The following is a 25144-nucleotide window of genomic DNA, read 5'->3' as shown; positions in this document are numbered from 1 at the left end:
CCTGACCTTGAATCTGCCTGCCCTGACCTTGAATCTGCCTGCCCTGACCTTGATTATGTCTGCCCTGACCTTGAATCTGCCTGCCCTGACCTTGAATCTGCCTGCCCTGACCTTGAATCTGCCTGCCCTGACCTTGAATCTGCCTGCCCTGACCTTGATTATGTCTGCCCTGACCTTGAATCTGCCTGCCCTGACCTTGAATCTGCCTGCCCTGACCTTGAATCTGCCTGCCCTGACCTTGAATATGTCTGCCCTGACCTTGAATCTGCCTGCCCTGACCTTGAATCTGCCTGCCCTGACCTTGAATCTGCCTGCCCTGACCTTGAATCTGCCTGCCCTTCGGTACCTATTGGACTCTGAACTGGTTTTGACCTTATTGCCTGTACACAACCATTCTATTGCCTAACCTCCTTGTTTGGATTTAATAAACATTGTAAGACTCCAACCATCTGCCTCCTCTGTCTACATCTGGGTCTCGCCTTGTGCCTTGATAGGTTCAGTGTAGAAAGAGAGGGCAGAGAGACGGAGAACCAAAGAATGAGAGGGGATGTCTCACCTGGGGGTCTTGGTGGAGGAGGGGCTGGGGGAGACAGAGGGTGGTGCCACCTGAATGAAAACATACATGGGTTTTAGTAGACATATTCTACATACATATAAAAGGTACCTCTGCCGTTTGAATACAACAACACATTAAAAACAACTGAGGATTTAAAACGCAATAAAATCTCCAGGCTTATTTCAAGGGTCAAGAGGAGTCTAGGGTGGTCAGGGGTCTAGGGTGGTCAGGGGTCTAGGGTGGTCAGGGGTATAGGGTGGTCTAGGGCTATAGGGTGGTCTAGGGCTATAGGGTGGTCCAGGGGTATAGAGTGGTCTAGGGGTATAGGGTGGTCTAGGGGTCTAAAGTGGTCAGGGGTCTAGGGTGGCCTATGTGACCAAGGGTGGTCTAGGGGTTTAGAGTGGTATAGGGTGGTCTAGGGGTCTATGGTGGTCTAGGGGTCTAGAGTGGTCAGGGGTCTAGGGGTATAGAGTGGTATAGGGTGGTCTAGGGGTATAGGGTGGTCTAGGGGTATAGGGTGGTCTAGTGGTATAGGGTGGTCTAGGGGTATAGGGTGGTCTAGGGTGGTCTAGGGGTCTATGGTGGTCTAGGGGTCTAGAGTGGTCAGGGGTCTAGGGGTATAGAGTGGTATAGAGTGGTATAGGGTGGTCTAGGGGTATAGGGTGGTATAGGGTGGTCTAGAGGTATAGGGTGGTCTAGAGGTATAGGGTGGTCTAGAGGTATAGGGTGGTCTAGGGGTTTAGGGTGGTCTAGGGTGGTCTAGTGGTATAGGGTGGTCTAGAGGTATAGGGTGGTCTAGTGGTATAGGGTGGTCTAGAGGTATAGGGTGGTCTAGAGGTATAGGGTGGTCTAGAGGTATAGGGTGGTATAGTGGTATAGGGTGGTCTAGAGGTATAGGGTGGTCTAGTGGTATAGGGTGGTCTAGAGGTCTAGAGTGGTATAGTGGTATAGGGTGGTCTAGAGGTATAGGGTGGTCTAGAGGTATAGGGTGGTCTAGGGGTCTATGGTGGTCTAGGGGTCTAGAGTGGTCAGGGGTCTAGGGGTATAGAGTGGTATAGGGTGGTCTAGGGGTATAGGGTGGTCTAGAGGTATAGGGTGGTCTAGTGGTATAGGGTGGTCTAGAGGTATAGGGTGGTCTAGAGGTATAGGGTGGTCTAGGGGTCTATGGTGGTCTAGGGGTCTAGAGTGGTCAGGGGTCTAGGGGTATAGAGTGGTATAGGGTGGTCTAAGGGTATAGGGTGGTATAGGGGTATAGGGTGGTCTAGGGGTATAGGGTGGTCTAGAGGTATAGGGTGGTCTAGGGTGGTCTAGGGGTCTATGGTGGTCTAGGGGTCTAGAGTGGTCAGGGGTCTAGGGGTATAGGGTGGTCTAGAGGTATAGGGTGGTCTAGGGTGGTCAGGGGTCTAGGGTAGTCTAGAGTGGCCTAGGGTGGTCTAGAGTGGTCAGGGGTCTAGGGTGGTCAGGGGTATAGGGTGGTCTAGGGGTCTAGGGTGGTATATGGTGGTATAGAGTGGTCTAGGGGTATATGGTGGTATAGGGGTGGTATAGGGGTACAGGGTGGTATATGGTGGTATAGAGTGGTATAGGGTGGTATAGGGGTATAGGGTGGTATATGGTGGTATAGAGTGGTATAGGGTGGTCTAGGGGTATAGGGTGGTATATGGTGGTATAGAGTGGTCTAGGGGTATAGGGTGGTCTAGGGTTTTCTAGAGTGGTATAGGGTGGTCTAGGGGTATAGGGTGGTATAGGGTGGTATAGGGGTATAGGGTGGTATAGGGGTATAGGGTGGTATAGGGGTATATGGTGGTATAGGGTGGTATAGGGGTATAGGGTGGTATATGGTGGTATAGGGGTATAGGGTGGTATAGGGGTATATGGTGGTATAGGGTGGTATAGGGTGGTATATGGTGGTATAGGGGTATATGGTGGTATAGTGGTATAGGGTGGTATAGGGGGGTATAGAGGTATAGGGTGGTATAGGGGTATAGGGTGGTATATGGTGGTATAGAGGTATAGGGTGGTATAGGGGTATAGGGTGGTATATGGTGGTATAGGGGTATATGGTGGTATAGGGGTCTAAGCCACATATCTACAGTGTCAGTAGGTTCTAATCTGTTCTTTAACACATCCTCTACCTGTTCTATAAAGTCAGAACAGATCCCCACTGTCATCCTCTCTCTGTTCAATAAAGTCAGAACAGATCCCCACTGTCATCCTCTATCTGTTCAATAAAGTAAGAACAGATCCCCACTGTCATCATCTATCTGTTCAATAAAGTCAGAACAGATCCCCACGGTCATCCTCTCTCTGTTCAATAAAGTCAGAACAGATCCCCACTGTCACCCTCTCTCTGTTCAATAAAGTCAGAACAGATCCCCACTGTCTTCCTCCCTCTATCTGTTCAATAAAGTCAGAACAGATCCCCACTGTCTTCCTCTGTCTGTTCAATAAAGTCAGAAAAGATCCCCACTGTCATCCTCTCTCTGTTCAATAAAGTCAGAAAAGATCCCCACTGTCATCCTCTCTCTGTTCAATAAAGTCAGAACAGATCCCCACTGTCATCCTCTCTCTGTTCAATAAAGTCAGAACAGATCCCCACTGTCATCCTCTATCTGTTCAATAAAGTCAGAACAGATCCCCACTGTCTTCCTCTATCTGTTCAATAAAGTCAGAACAGATCCCCACTGTCATCCTCCCTCTATATGTTCAATAAAGTCAGAACAGATCCCCACTGTCATCCTCCCTCTCTCTGTTCAATAAAGTCAGAACAGATCCCCACTGTCTTCCTCTATATGTTTAATAAAGTCAGAACAGATCCCCACTGTCTTCCTCTCTCTGTTCAATAAAGTCAGAACAGATCCCCACTGTCTTCCTCCCTCTATATGTTCAATAAAGTCAGAACAGATCCCCACTGTCTTCCTCCCTCTGTTCAATAAAGTCAGAACAGATCCCCACTGTCTTCCTCTATATGTTTAATAAAGTCAGAACAGATCCCCACTGTCATCCTCCCTCTATATGTTCAATAAAGTCAGAACATATCCCCACTGTCATCCTCCCTCTCTCTGTTCAATAAAGTCAGAACAGATCCCCACTGTCTTCCTCTATATGTTTAAAAAAGTCAGAACAGATCCCCACTGTCTTCCTCCCTCTATATGTTCAATAAAGTCAGAACAGATCCCCACTGTCTTCCTCCCTCTGTTCAATAAAGTCAGAACAGATCCCCACTGTCATCCTCCCTCTATATGTTCAATAAAGTCAGAACAGATCCCCACTGTCTTCCTCTATATGTTTAATAAAGTCAGAACAGATCCCCACTGTCATCCTCCCTCTATATTTTCAATAAAGTCAGAACAGATCCCCACTGTCATCCTCCCTCTCTCTGTTCAATAAAGTCAGAACAGATCCCCACTGTCTTCCTCCCTCTATATATTCAATAAAGTCAGAACAGATCCCCACTGTCATCCTCCCTCTATATGTTCAATAAAGTCAGAACAGATCCCCACTGTCTTCCTCCCTCTGTTCAATAAAGTCAGAACAGATCCCCACTGTCTTCCTCTATCTGTTCAATAAAGTCAGAACAGATCCCCACTGTCTTCCTCCCTCTATATGTTCAATAAAGTCAGAACAGATCCCCACTGTCTTCCTCCCTCTATATGTTCAATAAAGTCAGAACATATCCCCACTGTCATCCTCCCTCTATCTGTTCAATAAAGTCAGAACAGATCCCCACTGTCTTCCTCTATATGTTTAATAAAGTCAGAACAGATCCCCACTGTCATCCTTCCTCTCTCTGTTCAATAAAGTCAGAACAGATCTCCACTGTCTTCCTCCCTCTATCTGTTCAATAAAGTCAGAACAGATCCCCACTGTCTTCCTCTATATGTTTAATAAAGTCAGAACAGATCCCCACTGTCATCCTCCCTCTATCTGTTCAATAAAGTCAGAACAGATCCCCACTGTCTTCCTCTGTCTGTTCAATAAAGTCAGAACAGATCCCCACTGTCATCCTCTATCTGTTCAATAAAGTCAGAACAGATCCCCACTGTCTTCCTCTACCTGTTCAATAAAGTCAGACCAGACCATGAAAACAGCTGATAGAATACCTGCAGGTAGAAGTCCCCGGGGCGGAGGATGCGTTGGTCCAGAGGAGAGAGCTGGATGATCACCTTGTCGTGGAGACACAGAGGCCAGCCCTGGTGACGGAATAACAGGCCACAGTACGGGAACTACAGGAGAGAGCGAGAGATGGAGAAGGAGTAAATAAATCATTCCTTTGCTAAAACATCAACTACGTCAACAAGTGGAGTTTGATGAGTGGCAGAGAGAGAGAGAGAGAGAGAGAGAGAGAGAGAGAGAGAGAGAGAGAGAGAGAGAGAGAGAGAGAGAGAGAGAGAGAGAGAGAGAGAGAGAGAGAGAGAGAGAGAGAGAGAGAGAGAGAGAGAGAGAGAGAGAGAGAGGGGAAGACATTGCAGTAAATCATTTTACTGATAAAAACGTAAAGTGATTTCCGCTCAGAGGTTGTCTTTCAGCCCGGACAGCCGCACACCGGAAAACTAATCATCCCATCCCTCCCTCTCATCCCCCTTTCCTATTCCAGAGCCCCACAATCCTCTCCACTCTAAACGAGGGATTCTGTGTCATCCCATTCCTCCCTCTCATCCCCCTTTCCCATTCCAGAGCACAACAATCCTCTCCACTCTAAACGAGGGATTCTGTGATGCTCTCTGATAGCGCTGAGAGACACAGACCCCTGTTCTGTCTGTCTTCCCTCCCCCTCCTCCCTCCTTCCTTCCCTCCCCCTCCTCCCTCCTTCCCTAAATTCTTCCTTCACTCCCCCTCCTCCCCTCTTCCCCCTGAGTGAGATACAAAACAGGAGAGGACTGAGCTCCTCTCTCTCTCTCACTCTCACACTCTCTCTCGCTCTCATTTGATCTCTCTCTCTGACTCTGACTCTCACTCTGACTCTCACTCTGACTCTCACTCTGACTCTGACTCTTACTCACTCACTCACTCTCACTCACTCTCACTCACTCTCTGACTCTCACTCACTTGATCTGACTCTCACTCACTTGATCTGACTCTCACTCACTTGATCTGACTCTCACTCACTTGATCTGACTCTCACTCACTTGATCTGGCTCTCACTCACTTGATCTGACTCCGACTCTCACTCTGACTCACTCTCTGACTCTCACTCACTCTCTGACTCTCACTCACTCTCTGACTCTCACTCACTCTCACTCTCATTTGATCTGACTCTGACTCTCACTCTGACTCACTCTGACTCTCTCTGACTCTCTCTCTCATTTGATCACTCTCTCTTGTTAGAAGTTTTCCTTCTGAGTGACTAATGGAGGTGCTCTCCCTCTGTCTATTGCTCTGAGTCACCTAAACGAGGTGTTTCCACCCATGTCTTACTACTCATCCAGGTGGTGAGCCATTCCCTCTCATTACAGCGCTCTCTGGTATCTCATTCTGTACGACCTGGTCTTGTCTGGTCATGTCTGTGATACGTAGCTACGTATCCTGTTTGAGTAACCTCTCTCTAGGAAGACTGTAGTCACCAAGCCAGTCAAACAGAGAGGAGGAAGACTGTAGTCACCGAGAGGAGGAAGACTGTAGTCACCGAGAGGAGGAAGACTGTAGTCAAACAGAGAGGAGGAAGACTGTAGTCACCAAGAGGAGGAAGACTGTAGTCACCGAGCCAGTCAAACAGAGAGGAGGTAGACTGTAGTCACCAAGAGGAGGAAGACTGTAGTCACCAAGAGGAGGAAGACTGTAGTCACCGAGCCAGTCAAACAGAGAGGAGGAAGACTGTAGTCATCAAGAGGAGGAAGACTGTAGTCACCAAGAGGAGGAAGACTGTAGTCACCAAGAGGAGGAAGACTGTAGTCACCAAGAGGAGGAAGACTGTAGTCACCGAGCCAGTCAAACAGAAAGGAGACACAACACTATATCAAATCGATTTAATCCATTTTAGAATAAGGCTGTACCCGAACAAACTGTGGAAAAAGTCAAGGGGTCTGAATACTTTCCCGAAGACACTGTAGAGCACTACTGTTGACCAGGGCACTGAACAGGGTGGCATGTGAGGCACAGCCTCTTCCCTCTGGGAGGAAGGTGTCACATTATATGACCCGGGAAGACTGGAGGCCTGAATAGACGAGGTGTGTTCGTTTAAAGAGAGAAAGAAAACCAGTCTCCACATTCCTCTCTTTACCTTCCCCTCCCTCCCTCCCTCCCTCCCTCCCTCCCTCCCTTCCCTTCCCTCCCTCCCTCCCTCCCTCCCTCCCCTTCCTTCCTCCCTCCCTCACTCACCCCCCCTGCCCCTCCCTCCTTCCCTCCCCTCCTCCCTCCCCTCCCCTTCCCTCCCCCCTATTCTCCCCTCCCCCTCCCTCCCTCCCTCCCTCCCTCCCTCCCTCCCCTCCCCCCCCCTATCCTCCCCTCCCCCTCCCTCCCTCCCCTCCCTCCCTCCCTCCCTTCTATCCTCCCCTCCCCTCCTTCCTTCCCTCCCTCCCTCCCCTGACCCAACTCAACAGCAGCAGCAGGACCACAACAATGACACATCAACACCAGGAGTTAGAGCTGGTTTCCATCAACCTCCACCACTACAGACGGAAGGACAGACGGAGGTGAAAAACAAACAGAGGTTGACAGAGGAGAGGAGACCATCTGAGGAGCAGAAGTAGTGGTAGTAGTGGTAGCAGTAGTAGCAGTAGCAGTAGTATATTAGTAGTAGTAGCAGTAGTATATTAGTAGTAGTAGCAATAGTAGTAGTATATTAGTAGTAGTAGCAATAGTAGTAGTATATTAGTAGTAGTAGTAGTATATTAGTAGTAGTAGTAGTAGTAGTAGTAGTAGTAGTAGTAGTAGTATAAGTAGTAGTATAATGTTACTATAGTTTAACGTAGTAGTATTAGGTTACTATAGTAGTAGTAGTATTAGTAGTAGTAGTATTAGTAGTAATAGTAGTAGTAGTAGTATTAGGTTACTATAGTATACCGTAGTAGTATAATGTTACTATAGTTTAACGTAGTAGTAGTAGTAGCAGTAGTAGTAGTATAAGGTTACTATAATATAACGTAGTAGTAGTATTAGGTCACTATAGTATAATATAGTAGTAGTAGTAGTAGCAGTAGTAGTAGTAGTAGTATAATGTAGTAGTAGTAGTAGTAGTAGTATAAGGTTACTATAGTAGTAGTAGTATTAGTAGTAGTAGTATTAGTAGTAGTATTAGGTTACTATAGTATACCGTAGTAGTAGTAGTATAATGTTACTATAGTATAACGTATTAGTAGTATAGGGTTACTATAGTATAACATAGTAGTAGTAGTAGTAGTAGTAGTAGTATTAGGTAACTATAGTATAACGTAACATAGTAGCTACTCACACAGGCATGTTGCTGGATGGTCTGCAGGATGTGTTTGGCAGGAACCAGGAAGTCTATAAGGTATCTTAATCCGTCTCCTCTGTAGCTGGTCTCCACCACATCAAATACCTGACACAGCACCGTGGCAGCTGTGGCATCAAACGGAGGGTAGAGGGCTGACAGGGTGCTCTGGATGCAACTGTCCAGAGATTCAGAGTCCTGCGGAGAGAAGAGGAGAGGAGAGAGGAGGAGAGGAGAAGAGAGGAGAGATGAGAAGAGAGGAGGAGATGGAGAAGAGAGAAGAGAGGAGAAGAGAGGAGAGGAGAGAGGATGAGAGAGGATGAGATGGAGAGGATGAGAGAGGAGAGGATGAGATGGAGAAGAGAGAAGAGACAGGAGGAGAGAGGTGGTTAGATACACAAACAAAGGTTCGTTCCAACACAAGACCATAACCTTCAACAGTGTTTTCATCAGAAGGTAGAAAGACTTCACCATTTCCCACAAAGACAACAGAACACTAGTCTGCCAGTGAAACAAATGTGTAGAAGGACTCCAGTGGGCTGGAGAAACACCAGATCTCTCTCTCTCTCTCTCTCTCTCTCTCTCTCTCTCTCTCTCTCTCTCTCTCTCTCTCTCTCTCTCTCTCTCTCTCTCTCTCTCTCTCTCGCTCTCTCTCTCTCTCTCGCTCTCTCTAATTATTTGTGGATCTGTGTAATCTGAGGGAAATATGTGTCTCTAATATGGTCATACATTTGGCAGGAGGTTAGGAAGTGCAGCTCAGTTTCCACCTCATTTTGTGGGCAGTGTGCACATAGCCTGTCTTCTCTTGAGAGCCATGTCTGCCTACGGCGGCCTTTCTCAATAGCAAGGCTATGCTCACTGAGTCTGTACATAGTCAAAGCTTTCCTTAAGTTTGGGTCAGTCACAGTGGTCAGGTATTCTGCCACAGGGTTCTCTCCCTCTCCCTCCCCCCTCTCTCCCTCCCTCTCTCCCTCTCTCTCCCCCACCCCTCCCCCTCTCCCTCTCCAAAGCGTGTGCAGCAGCAGAGCAGACAGGGCAGCCAGGCGGGCGCTAGGTGGTCGAGAGGAGGCAGGCCGGTGACTGTTGTGCCTAAATAAAGCCTTGGTTCCTGGAGAATAGTCTACTCTATTAACCCAATGACAAGACCAGCTGTCTGTCTGTCTGTCAGTCTACTCTAGTAACCCACTGACAAGACCAGCTGTCTGTCTGTCTGTCTGTCTGTCTGTCTGTCAGTCTACTCTAGTAACCCAATGACAAGACCAGCTGTCTGTCTGTCTGTCTGTCTGTCTGTCTGTCTACTCTAGTAACCCAATGACAAGACCATCTGTCTGTCTGTCTGTCTGTCTGTCTCTGTCTGTCTCTGTCTGTCTGTCTACTCTAGTAAACCAACTGACAATACCATCTGTCTGTCTGTCTGTCTGTCTGTCTGTCTGTCTGTCTGTCTGTCTACTCTAGTAACCCAATGACAAGACCAGCTGTCTGTCTGTCTGTCTGTCTGTCTGTCTGTCTGTCTACTCTAGTAACCCAATGACAAGACCAGCTGTCTGCCTGTCTGTTTGCCTGTCTGCCTGCCTGTCTGTTTGCCTGTCTGCCTGCCTGTCTGTTTGCCTGTCTGTTTGCCTGTCTGTCTGTCTGTCTGTCTGTCTGTCTGTCTGTCTGTCTGCCTGCCTACAGATTCCTTCTGCACCACATGTCGTAGACTCTCTAATAAAACTATTCTGGCCAATAATCACCCAGCAACAGTCATATAACCTATAGCATGACACCCTATACTATACCATAGACCAGAGCCCTATTCCCTATATAGTGTAGTACTTTAAACAGACAGGCAGACAGTGGTAGATAAGGCTAGTCTAGCTAGACTAACCGTGTGACTTGGTTCATGAGAACAATTAACCTGCATTATCTTGTGTTGACATAACTCCATCAATACAGGTTGTACACACACACACACACACACACACACACACACACACACACACACACACACACACACACACACACACACACACACGCACGCACACACACACACAGACACACACAGGCACACACACAGACACACACACACAGGTCATATGTAACCCCAGCGGTGTAGTGTGAAGACACCAGACGAGGTGAATGGTGTTTAACTGTTACAGAGGAATCTCTAGTTAATGGTTCATTAAAGGTTTCAACACACAGAGGAAGATGAGGGGCTTTTACTGACCCGCCCTGACACATGTTTAGGGGTTTAGTCTGCTCTCACTGTGGAGGAAGTCTCTTAGAACGGGGCTAGTCATGGCTGCCATCACTGTGGAGGAAGTCTCTTAGATCGGGGCTAGCCATGGCTGCCCTTACTGTGGAGGAAGTCTCTTAGAACGGGGCTAGTCATGGCTGCCCTCACTGTGGAGGAAGTCTCTTAGAACGGGGCTAGCCATGGCTGCCCTTACTGTGGAGGAAGTCTCTTAGAACGGGGCTAGCCATGGCTGCCCTCACTGTGGAGGAAGTCTCTTAGAACGGGGCTAGCCATGGCTGCCCTCACTGTGGAGGAAGTCTCTTAGAACGGGGCTAGCCATGGCTGCCCTCACTGTGGAGGAAGTCTCTTAGAACGGGGCTAGCCATGGCTGCCCTCACTGTGGAGGAAGTCTCTTAGAACGGGGCTAGTCATGGCTGCCCTCACTGTGGAGGAAGTCTCTTAGAACGGGGCTAGCCATGGCTGCCCTCACTGTGGAGGAAGTCTCTTAGAACGGGGCTAGTCATGGCTGCCATCACTGTGGAGGTGTGGCTAGCCGTGGGAGTTCTCGTTGTGTATTCATGTGTGTGTACAAAACTGCGCATGGACTTTATCTGTGTCTACACGCATACTGTTCTGTGTGTGAGTGAGTTATTATCAGATTGTTATGTCTGTGTGTCTGTGTGTGTGTGTGTGTGTGTGTGTGTGTGTGTGTGTGTGTGTGTGTGTGTGTGTGTGTGTGTGTGTGTGTGTGTGTGTGTGTGTGTGTGTGTGTGTGTGTGTGTGTGTGTGTGTGTGTGTGTGTGTGTGTACAGGAGGCACAGTGATATGTTCCCAGGCTGACTGAGTTACAACAGGCTAGAAAACAACACTTTGCGCTGCTTGTGTCTCCTTCCTCCCAGGTGTCCCTGCCACCCCTGGCTACCCTCCTTGCCCTCTGTCACAGGAAGAGGGGGAGAATAGCTACCCTCCTTGCCCTCTGTCACAGGAAGAGGGGGAGAATAGCTACCCTCCTTGCCCTCTGTCACAGGAAGAGGGGGAGAATAGCTACCCTCCTTGCCCTCTGTCACAGGAAGAGGGGGAAAATAGCTACCCTCCTTGCCCTCTGTCACAGGAAGAGGGGGAGAATAGCTACCCTCCTTGCCCTCTGTCACAGGAAGAGGGGGATAATAGCTACCCTCCTTGCCCTCTGTCACAGGAAGAGGGGGAGAATAGCTACCCTCCTTGCCCTCTGTCACAGGAAGAGGGGGAGAATAGCTACCCTCCTTGCCCTCTGTCACAGGAAGAGGGGGAGAATAGCTACCCTCCTTGCCCTCTGTCACAGGAAGAGGGGGAGAATAGCTACCCTCCGTGCCCTCTGTCACAGGAAGAGGGGGAGAATAGCTACCCTCCTTGCCCTCTGTCACAGGAAGAGGGGGAGAATAGCTACCCTCCTTGCCCTCTGTCACAGGAAGAGGGGGAGAAAGGGGGGGAGAAAGAGAAGGGGGAGAAGGGGGTAGAGAGAACAGGGGTGGCTCTCTTTATCTGCCTCTAATCTCTTTGATGCTGTCTAGGGATTTCAGCACAATTTAATTAGGTTGTTATTCAGGCAGGGGATTTCTCTGCCTCCGGTGTCGGCTGTTATCCTATAGAGTTTGGAGAAAGTACAGGCCCTCTTAACGTCTATGAAAAGGTCTAATTTCACACACCGTTCATTCTCCTATTAATACCATATGCAAAAATGTTGTCATTACCGTATAGGGTTTAGAGAGGGTGAGGTCATTACCGTATAGGGTTTAGAGAGGGTGAGGTCATTACCGTATAGGGTTTAGAGAGGCAGAGGGTGATGTCATTACCGTATAGGGTTTAGAGAGGGTGATGTCATTACCGTATAGGGTTTAGAGAGGCAGAGGGTGATGTCATTACCGTATAGGGTTTAGAGAGGGTGAGGTCATTACCGTATAGGGTTTAGAGAGGCAGAGGGTGATGTCATTACCGTATAGGGTTTAGAGAGGCAGAGGGTGATGTCATTACCGTATAGGGTTTAGAGAGGCAGAGGGTGAGGTCATTACCGTATAGGGTTTAGAGAGGCAGAGGGTGATGTCATTACCGTATAGGGTTTAGAGAGGCAGAGGGTGATGTCATTACCGTATAGGGTTTAGAGAGGCAGAGGGTGATGTCATTACCGTATAGGGTTTAGAGAGGGTGATGTCATTACCGTATAGGGTTTAGAGAGGCAGAGGGTGATGTCATTACCGTATAGGGTTTAGAGAGGCAGAGGGTGATGTCATTACCGTATAGGGTTTAGAGAGGCAGAGGGTGATGTCATTACCGTATAGGGTTTAGAGAGGCAGAGGGTGATGTCATTACCGTATAGGGTTTAGAGAGGCAGAGGGTGAGGTCATTACCGTATAGGGTTTAGAGAGGCAGAGGGTGAGGTCATTACCGTATAGGGTTTAGAGAGGCAGAGGGTGAGGTCATTACCGTATAGGGTTTAGAGAGACAGAGGGTGATGTCATTACCGTATAGGGTTTAGAGAGGCAGAGGGTGATGTCATTACCGTATAGGGTTTAGAGAGGGTGAGGTCATTACCGTATAGGGTTTAGAGAGGCAGAGGGTGATGTCATTACCGTATAGGGTTTAGAGAGGCATAGGGTGATGTCATTACCGTATAGGGGTTTAGAGAGGCAGAGGGTGATGTCATTACCGTATAGGGTTTAGAGAGGCAGAGGGTGAGGTCATTACCGTATAGGGTTTAGAGAGGCAGAGGGTGATGTCATTACCGTATAGGGTTTAGAGAGGGTGAGGTCATTACCGTATAGGGTTTAGAGAGGCAGAGGGTGATGTCATTACCGTATAGGGTTTAGAGAGGGTGAGGTCATTACCGTATAGGGTTTAGAGAGGCAGAGGGTGATGTCATTACCGTATAGGGTTTAGAGAGGCAGAGGGTGATGTCATTACCGTATAGGGTTTAGAGAGGCAGAGGGTGAGGTCATTACCGTATAGGGTTTAGAGAGGGTGAGGTCATTACCGTATAGGGTTTAGAGAGGGTGATGTCATTACCATATAGGGTTTAGAGAGGGTGAGGTCATTACCGTATAGGGTTTAGAGAGGCAGAGGGTGATGTCATTACCGTATAGGGTTTAGAGAGGCAGAGGGTGATGTCATTACCGTATAGGGTTTAGAGAGGCAGAGGGTGATGTCATTACCGTATAGGGTTTAGAGAGGCAGAGGGTGATGTCATTACCGTATAGGGTTTAGAGAGACACGAGGGTGATGTCATTACCGTATAGGGGTTGGAGAGGCAGAGGGTGAGGTCATTACCGTATAGGGTTACATCGACTCTAAATATGACCGGCAGGATATATGTGTTAAAAAATTCAGCGACTCCACGAATGGTGGTCCTCAAGAGAATCTGACAGTGATTTGGTGGTCCCAGGAACACACACAGTCACAGACACACAGACACCCAGTCACAGACACCCAGTCACAGACACACAGACACAGACACCCAGTCACAGACACACAGACACAGACACCCAGTCACAGACACACAGACACAGTCACACAGACACACAGTCACACAGACACACAGTCACACAGACCTGTCTTTTTCTCTCCTGTTCTCCCAGTGTGTTTACCATGTAGGCATGTAGGCTGAGTCCTGTAGAACGATGCCATTGTAGAGGCTGTCCAGAGTCCTCCAACTCTCTCTCCTTCTCCACGCTTCACAAAATAACACTGGCAAGCCCCTCTGCTTCCCCTCTACTTCCTGTCTGATTTCTGTGGTTGTATTATATGAATGTTCCATAGTACATTCTTTACTATCATGTTGGAATAAATCTAATGGTATTTGTCACATGCGCCGAATACAACAGATGTAGTAGACCTCACAGTGAAATGCTGAATACAACAGGTGTAGTAGACCTCACAGTGAAATGCTGAATACAACAGGTGTAGTAGACCTCACAGTGAAATGCTGAATACAACAGGTGTAGTAGACCTCACAGTGAAATGCTGAATACAACAGGTGTAGTAGACCTTACAGTGAAATGCTGAATACAACAGGTGTAGTAGACCTCACAGTGAAATGCTGAATACAACAGGTGTAGTAGACCTCACAGTGAAATGCTGAATACAACAGGTGTAGTAGACCTTACAGTGAAATGCTGAATACCACAGGTGTAGTAGACCTCACAGTGAAATGCTGAATACAACAGGTGTAGTAGACCTCACAGTGAAATGCTGAATACAACAGGTGTAGTAGACCTCACAGTGAAATGCCGAATACAACAGGTGTAGTAGACCTCACAGTGAAATGCTGAATACAACAGGGTGTAGACCTCACAGTGAAATGCTGAATACAACAGGTGTAGTAGACCTCACAGTGAAATGCTGAATACAACAGGTGTAGTAGACCTCACAGTGAAATGCTGAATACAACAGGTGTAGTAGACCTCACAGTGAAATGCTGAATACAACAGGTGTAGTAGACCTCACAGTGAAATGCTGAATACAACAGGTGTAGTAGACCTTACAGTGAAATGCTGAATACAACAGGTGTAGTAGACCTTACAGTGAAATGCTGAATACAACAGGTGTAGTAGACCTCACAGTGAAATGCTGAATACAACAGCTGTAGTAGACCTTACAGTGAAATGCTGAATACAACAGGTGTAGTAGACCTTACAGTGAAATGCTGAATACAACAGGTGTAGTAGACCTCACAGTGAAATGCTGAATACAACAGGTGTAGTAGACCTTACAGTGAAATGCTGAATACAACAGGTGTAGTAGACCTTACAGTGAAATGCTGAATACCACAGGTGTAGTAGACCTTACAGTGAAATGCTGAATACAACAGGTGTAGTAGACCTCACAGTGAAATGCTGAATACAACAGGTGTAGTAGACCTCACAGTGAAATGCTGAATACAACAGGTGTAGTAGACCTCACAGTGAAATGCTGAATACAACAGGTGTAGTAGACCTCACAGTGAAATGCTGAATACAACAGGTGTAGACCTCACAGTGAAATGCTGAATACAACAGGTGTAGTAGACCTTACAGTGAAATGCTGAATACAACAGGTGTAGTAGACCTCACAGTGAAATGCTGAATACAACAGGTGTAGTAGACCTTACAGTGAAATGCTGAATACAACAGGTGTAGTAGACCTTACAGTGAAAAGCTGAATACAACAGGTGTAGTAGACCTTACAGTGAAATGCTGAATACAACAGGTGTAGTAGACCTTACAGTGAAATGCTGAATACAACAGGTGTAGTAGACCTCACAGTGAAATGCTGAATACAACAGGTGTAGACCTCACAGTGAAATGCTGAATACAACAGGTGTAGACCTCACAGTGAAATGCTGAATACAACAGGTGTAGTAGACCTCACAGTGAAATGCTGAATACAACAGGTGTAGTAGACCTTACAGTGAAAAGCTGAATACAACAGGTGTAGTAGACCTCACAGTGAAATGCTGAATACAACAGGTGTAGTAGACCTCACAGTGAAATGCTGAATACAACAGGTGTAGTAGACCTCACAGTGAAATGCTGAATACAACAGGTGTAGTAGACCTCACAGTGAAATGCTGAATACAACAGGTGTAGTAGACCTCACAGTGAAATGCTGAATACAACAGGTGTAGTAGACCTTACAGTGAAATGCTGAATACAACAGGTGTAGTAGACCTCACAGTGAAATGCTGAATACAACAGGTGTAGTAGACCTCACAGTGAAATGCTTACTTACAAGCCCTTAACCAACGATGCAGGTCAAGAAATAGAGTTAAGAAAATATTTACTAAATAAACTAAAGTAAAAAATATATAATCAATCAAAAAGTAACACAGCAGATTTACATAACAATAACGAGGATGTCATGTCGGAATAAACCTGTCATGTCGGAATAAACCTGACATGTTGGAATAAACCTGTCATGTTGGAATAAACCTGACATGTTGGAATAAACCTGTCATGTTGGAATAAACCTGACATGTTGGAATAAACCTGACATGTTGGAATAAACCTGACATGTCATAATAAACCTGTCATGTTGGAATAAACCTGTCATGTTGGAATAAGCCTGTCATGTTGGAATAAACCTGTCATGTTGGAATAAACCTGTCATGTTGGAATAAACCTGACATGTTGGAATAAACCTGTCATGTTGGAATAAACCTGACATGTTGGAATAAACCTGTCATGTTGGAATAAACCTGTCATGTTGGAATAAACCTGTCATGTTGGAATAAACCTGGCATGTTGGAATAAACCTGACATGTTGGAATAAGCCTGTCATGTCGGAATAAACCTGACATGTTGGAATAAACCTGTCATGTTGGAATAAACCTGACATGTTGGAATAAACCTGTCATGTTGGAATAAACCTGACATGTTGGAATAAACCTGACATGTTGGAATAAACCTGACATGTCATAATAAACCTGTCATGTTGGAATAAACCTGTCATGTTGGAATAAGCCTGTCATGTTGGAATAAACCTGGCATGTTGGAATAAACCTGGCATGTTGGAATAAACCTGTCATGTCGGAATAAACCTGACATGTTGGAATAAACCTGTCATGTTGGAATAAACCTGTCATGTTGGAATAAACCTGGCATGTTGGAATAAACCTGACATGTTGGAATAAGCCTGTCATGTCGGAATAAACCTGACATGTTGGAATAAACCTGTCATGTTGGAATAAACCTGACATGTTGGAATAAACCTGTCATGTTGGAATAAACCTGACATGTTGGAATAAACCTGACATGTTGGAATAAACCTGACATGTCATAATAAACCTGTCATGTTGAAATAAACCTGTCATGTTGGAATAAACCTGTCATGTTGGAATAAACCTGGCATGTTGGAATAAACCTGGCATGTTGGAATAAACCTGTCATGTCGGAATAAACCTGACATGTTGGAATAAACCTGTCATGTTGGAATAAACCTGACATGTCATAATAAACCTGTCATGTTGGAATAAACCTGTCATGTTGGAATAAGCCTGTCATGTTGGAATAAACCTGGCATGTTGGAATAAACCTGGCATGTTGGAATAAACCTGTCATGTCGGAATAAACCTGACATGTTGGAATAAACCTGTCATGTTGGAATAAACCTGTCATGTTGGAATAAACCTGGCATGTTGGAATAAACCTGACATGTTGGAATAAGCCTGTCATGTCGGAATAAACCTGACATGTTGGAATAAACCTGTCATGTTGGAATAAACCTGACATGTTGGAATAAACCTGTCATGTTGGAATAAACCTGACATGTTGGAATAAACCTGACATGTTGGAATAAACCTGACATGTCATAATAAACCTGTCATGTTGGAATAAACCTGTCATGTTGGAATAAACCTGTCATGTTGGAATAAACCTGGCATGTTGGAATAAACCTGGCATGTTGGAATAAACCTGACATGTTGGAATAAACCTGTCATGTTGGAATAAACCTGACATGTTGGAATAAACCTGTCATGTTGGAATAAACCTGTCATGTTGGAATAAACCTGACATGTTGGAATAAACCTGTCATGTTGGAATAAACCTGACATGTTGGAATAAACCTGTCATGTTGGAATAAACCTGTCATGTTGGAATAAACCTGTCATGTTGGAATAAACCTGGCATGTTGGAATAAACCTGACATGTTGGAATAAGCTTGTTAAGATAGGAAACATAGATTTAGGTGAGCATGTATTTCTTAATTTAAGGACCTTTGGTAAGGACTCATCCTTTAGTCAACCATTTAAGGACCATTGGTAAGGACTCATCCTTTAGTCAACCATTTAAGGACCCTTGGTAAGGACTCATCCTTTAGTCAACCATTTAAGGACCCTTGGTAAGGACTCATCCTTTAGTCAACCATTTAAGGACCATTGGTAAGGACTCATCCTTTAGTCAACCATTTAAGAACCATTGGTAAGGACTCATCCTTTAGTCAACCATTTAAGGACCCTTGGTGAGGACTCATCCTTTAGTCAACCAGTTAAGGACCCTTGGTAAGGACTCATCCTTTAGTCAACCAGTTAAGGACCCTTGGTAAGGACTCATCCTTTAGTCAACCATTTAATGAACCATTGGTAAGGACTCATCCTTTAGTCAACCATTTAAGAACCATTGGTAAGGACTCATCCTTTAGTCAACCATTTAAGAACCATTGGTAAGGACTCATCCTTTAGTCAACCATTTAAGGACCCTTGGTAAGGACTCATCCTTTAGTCAACCATTTAAGGACCATTGGTAAGGACTCATCCTTTAGTCAACCATTTAAGGACCCTTGGTGAGGACTCATCCTTTAGTCAACCAGTTAAGGACCCTTGGTAAGGACTCATCCTTTAGTCAACCAGTTAAGGACCCTTGGTAAGGACTCATCCTTTAGTCAACCATTTAAGGACCCTTGGTAAGGACTCATCCTTTAGTCAACCATTTAATGACCCTTGGTGAGGACTCATCCTTTAGTCAACCAGTTAAGGACCCTTGGTAAGGACTCATCCTTTAGTCAACCAGTTAAGGACCATTGGCAGCGGCGTCTCCACTGTCTCATCAGCTGGTTAACTGACAGACCGTTTGAGATGTTAGGATGGACAGCTAATGATGACCTCATTAATTATTCAACATGGTCTTTGGTCTGGTCTGGGTGGACTAAAACACCCGGTCGCCTGGGAAACTCTCTATCTCTCTTTCTCTCCCTTTCTCTCTGTCTCTCTCCATGTCCCCTGGGTGTCATAAACTCAGGTGGATGGAGGCTTTGTAGGCATAACACCCCAACATGGGATGATAGGAGGGGGGTGTGTGTGTGTGTGTGTGTGTGTGTGTGTGTGTGTGTGTGTGTGTGTGTGTGTGTGTGTGTGTGTGTGTGTGTGTGTGTGTGTGTGTGTGTGTGTGTGTGTGTGTGCGTGCGTCTGTGTGTGTGTTGATAAAAGTAAGGGGCCTAGACAGCTGCCCTGGGGAATTACCTGCTTCTTCCTGGATTATGTTGGAGAGGCTTCCATTAAAGAACACCCTCTGTGTTCTGTTAGACAGGTAACTCTTTATCCACATTATAGCAGGGGGTGTAAAGCCGTAACACATTATAGCAGGGGGTGTAAAGCCGTAACACATTATAGCAGGGGGTGTAAAGCCGTAACACATTATAGCAGGGGTTGTAAAGCCGTAACACATGTGTTTTTCCAGCAGCAGACTATGATCGATAATGTCAAAAGCCGCACTGAAGTCTAACAAAACAGCCCCCACAATCCTTTTATCATCAATTTCTCTCAGCCAATCATTATGTAGCCTTAAGTTAAAGTTATCACAGCTCACACACACTAATGGGAGAACAGAACACACTCTCTCAGTGATGGGTCTAATGGGAGAACAGAACACACTCTCTCAGTGATGGGTCTAATGGGAGAGGAGAACACACTCTCTCAGTGATGGGTCTAATGGGAGAACAGAACACACTCTCTCAGTGATGGGTCTAATGGGAGAACAGAACACACTCTCTCAGTGATGGGTCTAATGGGAGAGGAGAACACACTCTCTCAGTGATGGGTCTAATGGGAGAACAGAACACACTCTCTCAGTGATGGGTCTAATGGGAGAGGAGAACACACTCTCTCAGTGATGGGTCTAATGGGAGAACAGAACACACTCTCTCAGTGATGGGTCTAATGGGAGAGGAGAACACACTCTCTCAGTGATGGGTCTAATGGGAGAACAGAACACACTCTCTCAGTGATGGGTCTAATGGGGGAACAGAACACACTCTCTCAGTGATGGGTCTAATGGGAGAACAGAACACACTCTCTCAGTGATGGGTCTAATGGGAGAACAGAACACACTCTCTCAGTGATGGGTCTAATGGGGGAACAGAACACACTCTCTCAGTGATGGGTCTAATGGGAGAGGAGAACACACTCTCTCAGTGATGGGTCTAATGGGAGAGGAGAACACACTCTCTCAGTGATGGGTCTAATGGGGGAACAAAACACACTCTCTCAGTGATGGGTCTAATGGGAGAACAGAACACACACTCTCAGTGATGGGTCTAATGGGAGAACAGAACACACTATCTCAGTGATGGGTCTAATGGGACAGCAGAACACACCCTCTCAGTGATGGGTCTAATGGGAGAACAGAACACACTCTCTCAGTGATGGGTCTAATGGGAGAGGAGAACACACTCTCTCAGTGATGGGTCTAATGGGAGAACAGAACACACTCTCTCAGTGATGGGTCTAATGGGAGAACAGAACACACTCTCTCAGTGATGGGTCTAATGGGGGAACAGAACACACTCTCTCAGTGATGGGTCTAATGGGAGAACAGAACACACTCTCTCAGTGATGGGTCTAATGGGAGAACAGAACACACTCTCTCAGTGATGGGTCTAATGGGAGAACAGAACACACTCTCTCAGTGATGGGTCTAATGGGAGAAGAGAACACACTCTCTCAGTGATGGGTCTAATGGGACAGCAGAACACACTCTCTCAGTGATGGGTCTAATGGGAGAGGAGAACACACTCTCTCAGTGATGGGTCTAATGGGGGAACAAAACACACTCTCTCAGTGATGGGTCTAATGGGAGAACAGAACACACCCTCTCAGTGATGGGTCTAATGGGAGAACAGAACACACTATCTCAGTGATGGGTCTAATGGGACAGCAGAACACACCCTCTCAGTGATGGGTCTAATGGGAGAACAGAACACACTCTCTCAGTGATGGGTCTAATGGGAGAGGAGAACACACTCTCTCAGTGATGGGTCTAATGGGAGAACAGAACACACTCTCTCAGTGATGGGTCTAATGGGGGAACAAAACACACTCTCTCAGTGATGGGTCTAATGGGAGAACAGAACACACACTCTCAGTGATGGGTCTAATGGGAGAACAGAACACACTATCTCAGTGATGGGTCTAATGGGACAGCAGAACACACCCTCTCAGTGATGGGTCTAATGGGAGAACAGAACACACTCTCTCAGTGATGGGTCTAATGGGAGAGGAGAACACACTCTCTCAGTGATGGGTCTAATGGGAGAACAGAACACACTCTCTCAGTGATGGGTCTAATGGGAGAACAGAACACACTCTCTCAGTGATGGGTCTAATGGGGGAACAGAACACACTCTCTCAGTGATGGGTCTAATGGGAGAACAGAACACACTCTCTCAGTGATGGGTCTAATGGGAGAACAGAACACACTCTCTCAGTGATGGGTCTAATGGGAGAACAGAACACACTCTCTCAGTGATGGGTCTAATGGGAGAAGAGAACACACTCTCTCAGTGATGGGTCTAATGGGACAGCAGAACACACTCTCTCAGTGATGGGTCTAATGGGAGAGGAGAACACACTCTCTCAGTGATGGGTCTAATGGGGGAACAAAACACACTCTCTCAGTGATGGGTCTAATGGGAGAACAGAACACACACTCTCAGTGATGGGTCTAATGGGAGAACAGAACACACTATCTCAGTGATGGGTCTAATGGGACAGCAGAACACACCCTCTCAGTGATGGGTCTAATGGGAGAACAGAACACACTCTCTCAGTGATGGGTCTAATGGGAGAGGAGAACACACTCTCTCAGTGATGGGTCTAATGGGAGATGAGAACACACTCTCTCAGTGATGGGTCTAATGGGAGAACAGAACACACTCTCTCAGTGATGGGTCTAATGGGGGAACAGAACACACTCTCTCAGTGATGGGTCTAATGGGAGAACAGAACACACTCTCTCAGTGATGGGTCTAATGGGAGAACAGAACACACTCTCTCAGTGATGGGTCTAATGGGAGAACAGAACACACTCTCTCAGTGATGGGTCTAATGGGAGAAGAGAACACACTCTCTCAGTGATGGGTCTAATGGGACAGCAGAACACACTCTCTCAGTGATGGGTCTAATGGGAGAGGAGAACACACTCTCTCAGTGATGGGTCTAATGGGAGAACAGAACACACTCTCTCAGTGATGGGTCTAATGGGGGAACAGAACACACTCTCTCAGTGATGGGTCTAATGGGAGAGGAGAACACACTCTCTCAGTGATGGGTCTAATGGGAGAACAGAACACACTCTCTCAGTGATGGGTCTAATGGGAGAACAGAACACACTCTCTCAGTGATGGGTCTAATGGGAGAACAGAACACACTCTCTCAGTGATGGGTCTAATGGGAGAACAGAACACACTCTCTCAGTGATGGGTCTAATGGGACAGCAGAACACACTCTCTCAGTGATGGGTCTAATGGGAGAACAGAACACACTCTCTCAGTGATGGGTCTAATGGGAGAACAGAACACACTCTCTCAGTGATGGGTCTAATGGGAGAACAGAACACACTCTCTCAGTGATGGGTCTAATGGGAGAGGAGAACACACTCTCTCAGTGATGGGTCTAATGGGAGAGGAGAACACACTCTCTCAGTGATGGGTCTAATGGGAGAACAGAACACACTCTCTCAGTGATGGGTCTAATGGGAGAACAGAACACACTCTCTCAGTGATGGGTCTAATGGGAGAGGAGAACACACTCTCTCAGTGATGGGTCTAATGGGAGAACAGAACACACTCTCTCAGTGATGGGTCTAATGGGGGAACAGAACACACTCTCTCAGTGATGGGTCTAATGGGAGAGGAGAACACACTCTCTCAGTGATGGGTCTAATGGGAGAGGAGAACACACTTTCTCAGTGATGGGTCTAATGGGAGAACAGAACACACTCTCTCAGTGATGGGTCTAATGGGAGAGGAGAACACACTCTCTCAGTGATGGGTCTAATGGGAGAACAGAACACACTCTCTCAGTGATGGGTCTAATGGGAGAGGAGAACACACTCTCTCAGTGATGGGTCTAATGGGAGAACAGAACACACTCTCTCAGTGATGGGTCTAATGGGAGAACAGAACACACTCTCTCAGTGATGGGTCTAATGGGAGAGGAGAACACACTCTCTCAGTGATGGGTCTAATGGGGGAACAGAACACACTCTCTCAGTGATGGGTCTAATGGGAGAACAGAACACACTCTCTCAGTGATGGGTCTAATGGGAGAGGAGAACACACTCTCTCAGTGATGGGTCTAATGGGAGAGGAGAACACACTCTCTCAGTGATGGGTCTAATGGGAGAGGAGAACACACACACAGCTATATGGCCAGGCTTCTGGATGTGTCCCAAATGTCACCCTATTCCTTGTGGGCTCTGGTCAAAAGTAGTGCACTACATAGGGAATATGGAGCCATAGGGCTCTGGTCTAAAGTAGTGCACTACATAGGGAATAGGGCTCTGGTCTAAAGTACTGCACTATATAGGGAATAGGGCTCTGGTCTCAAGTACTGCACTATATAGGGAATTGAGTGCCATTTGGATCACAGCCCTTGGCCCACTGGCACTCTACTCTGTTCTGTTGTGAGCCTATCAGATTACTCCTCTACTTATCCTGTCTCCCCAGGTTAACCTTAGTTCACTGAATAATCAATCAGATCCTTCTCCCTGAGGGAATGTGTTTCAGGTTTACTGCTTAAACGGACCCTGTTTTAAACCTGCCACGGTGTGTGTGTGTGTGTGTGTGAGTGAGTGAGTGAGTGAGTGAGTGAGTGAGTGAGTGAGTGAGTGAGTGAGTGAGTGAGTGAGTGAGTGAGTGAGTGAGTGAGTGAGTGAGTGAGTGAGTGAGTGAGTGATTGAGTGAGTGAGTGAGTGAGTGAGTGAGTGAGTGAGTGAGTGAGTGAGTGAGTGAGTGAGTGAGTGAGTGAGTGAGAGAGAGAGAGGAGAGAGTGAGAGAGAGAGAGAGAGAGACAGAGAGAGACAGAGGGAGGGAGAGAGAAAGACAGAGAGAGATAGGGAGAGAGACAGAGAGAGAGAGAGAGACAGGGAGAGAGACAGAGAGAGAGAGACAGGGAGAGAGAGAGAGAGACAGGGAGAGAGACAGAGGGAGAGAGACAGAGAGAGAGAGAGAGAGAGACAGACCTTCTGTCTGAGGACAAACTAGGCTCACCTAGCCACATAATAATACACACAGGCACAAACGACCTGAGAGCACAGCAGGAAAGGGTGGCCACAGCACTGAAGGGAGTGATTGAAAAAGCTTCTTCTACTTTCCCCAACGCACAAGTGGTCATCTCCACCCTGCTACCACGAAAAGACTTCCACCCTGCTACAATACAGCGGGTAAACGCAAGCATTTCCCGTGACTGTGCCTCAAAACCAAATGTTTTTCTGGCCCACCACTCCACCCTGGACTTGAACAGCCTCTATGACCAGGTCCACCTCTACAAGGCAGCAGTGCCCACCTTTGCCCGGACTCTAAAGGACATCGCTCTCAAACGAAGCCCCAACACTTCACACAGGAGCAACAGATCAATAGACACCCCACCCAGACCAGCGAGACACCCTCCAAGACCTCCAGGACCCCCCCCTGGACCTACACACCCCCCCCACATCAACCATGCCCACACCCAATTTAGGCCCCCTCAGATCAGACCCATGCCACTCCTGCCCACCCCATGCACCCCACCCCCGCAAAGAGGGCATCAACATGGAAGTCACACATACGCCCAGGTAGTGAGCGGGCAAACAGGCCCAACCCCCACTCTTACACTCGCCCAAGCCAACGGCATGTACCAGATGCTCAGCAGGCTCTGCTCACACTTACTGGCCTGAGGCCAAACCCCGACCAACAACATTGGACACTTTATGGAACAAAAAGCCTTCACTATATCATCCTGGAATATCCAAGGTCTGAGGTCATCTGCCTTTGGCCTAAAGAGCAGGAACCCGGACTTCACCAAAGAAATCGGTAATGCAGACATTGTCATCCTGCAAGAAACATGGTATAGAGGAGACGGACCCACTGGTTGCCCTCTAGGTTACAGAGAGCTGGTAGTCCCATCCACCAAACTACCAGGTGTGAAACAGGGAAGGGACTCAGGGGGAATGCTAATTTGGTATAGAGCAGACCTAACTCACTCCATTAAATTAATCAAAAC

The 25144-nt window shown here is 46.9% G+C and overlaps 1 protein-coding gene across 1 annotated transcript in view; it reads right to left on the bottom strand.

Moving 5' to 3' along the window:
• Window positions 1-552: 552 nt before the first annotated feature.
• LOC139575146 (rho guanine nucleotide exchange factor 40-like) overlaps window positions 553-25144 on the bottom strand; it is a 55875-nt gene continuing 31283 nt past the window's right edge. Inside the window, exons 2-4 of the mRNA XM_071400150.1 lie at window positions 7947-8144; window positions 4660-4782; window positions 553-606 (exon numbers count right to left, since the gene is read on the bottom strand). Coding sequence (XP_071256251.1) covers window positions 553-606; window positions 4660-4782; window positions 7947-8144 — 375 coding nt within the window. The remainder of the gene's footprint in view (window positions 607-4659; window positions 4783-7946; window positions 8145-25144) is intronic.

The sequence above is a fragment of the Salvelinus alpinus genome, chromosome 5, assembly GCF_045679555.1.
Source record: "Salvelinus alpinus chromosome 5, SLU_Salpinus.1, whole genome shotgun sequence".
NCBI classification, from domain to species: Eukaryota; Metazoa; Chordata; class Actinopteri; order Salmoniformes; family Salmonidae; genus Salvelinus; species Salvelinus alpinus.
This window is presented reverse-complemented; position numbering and strand designations above follow the sequence as displayed.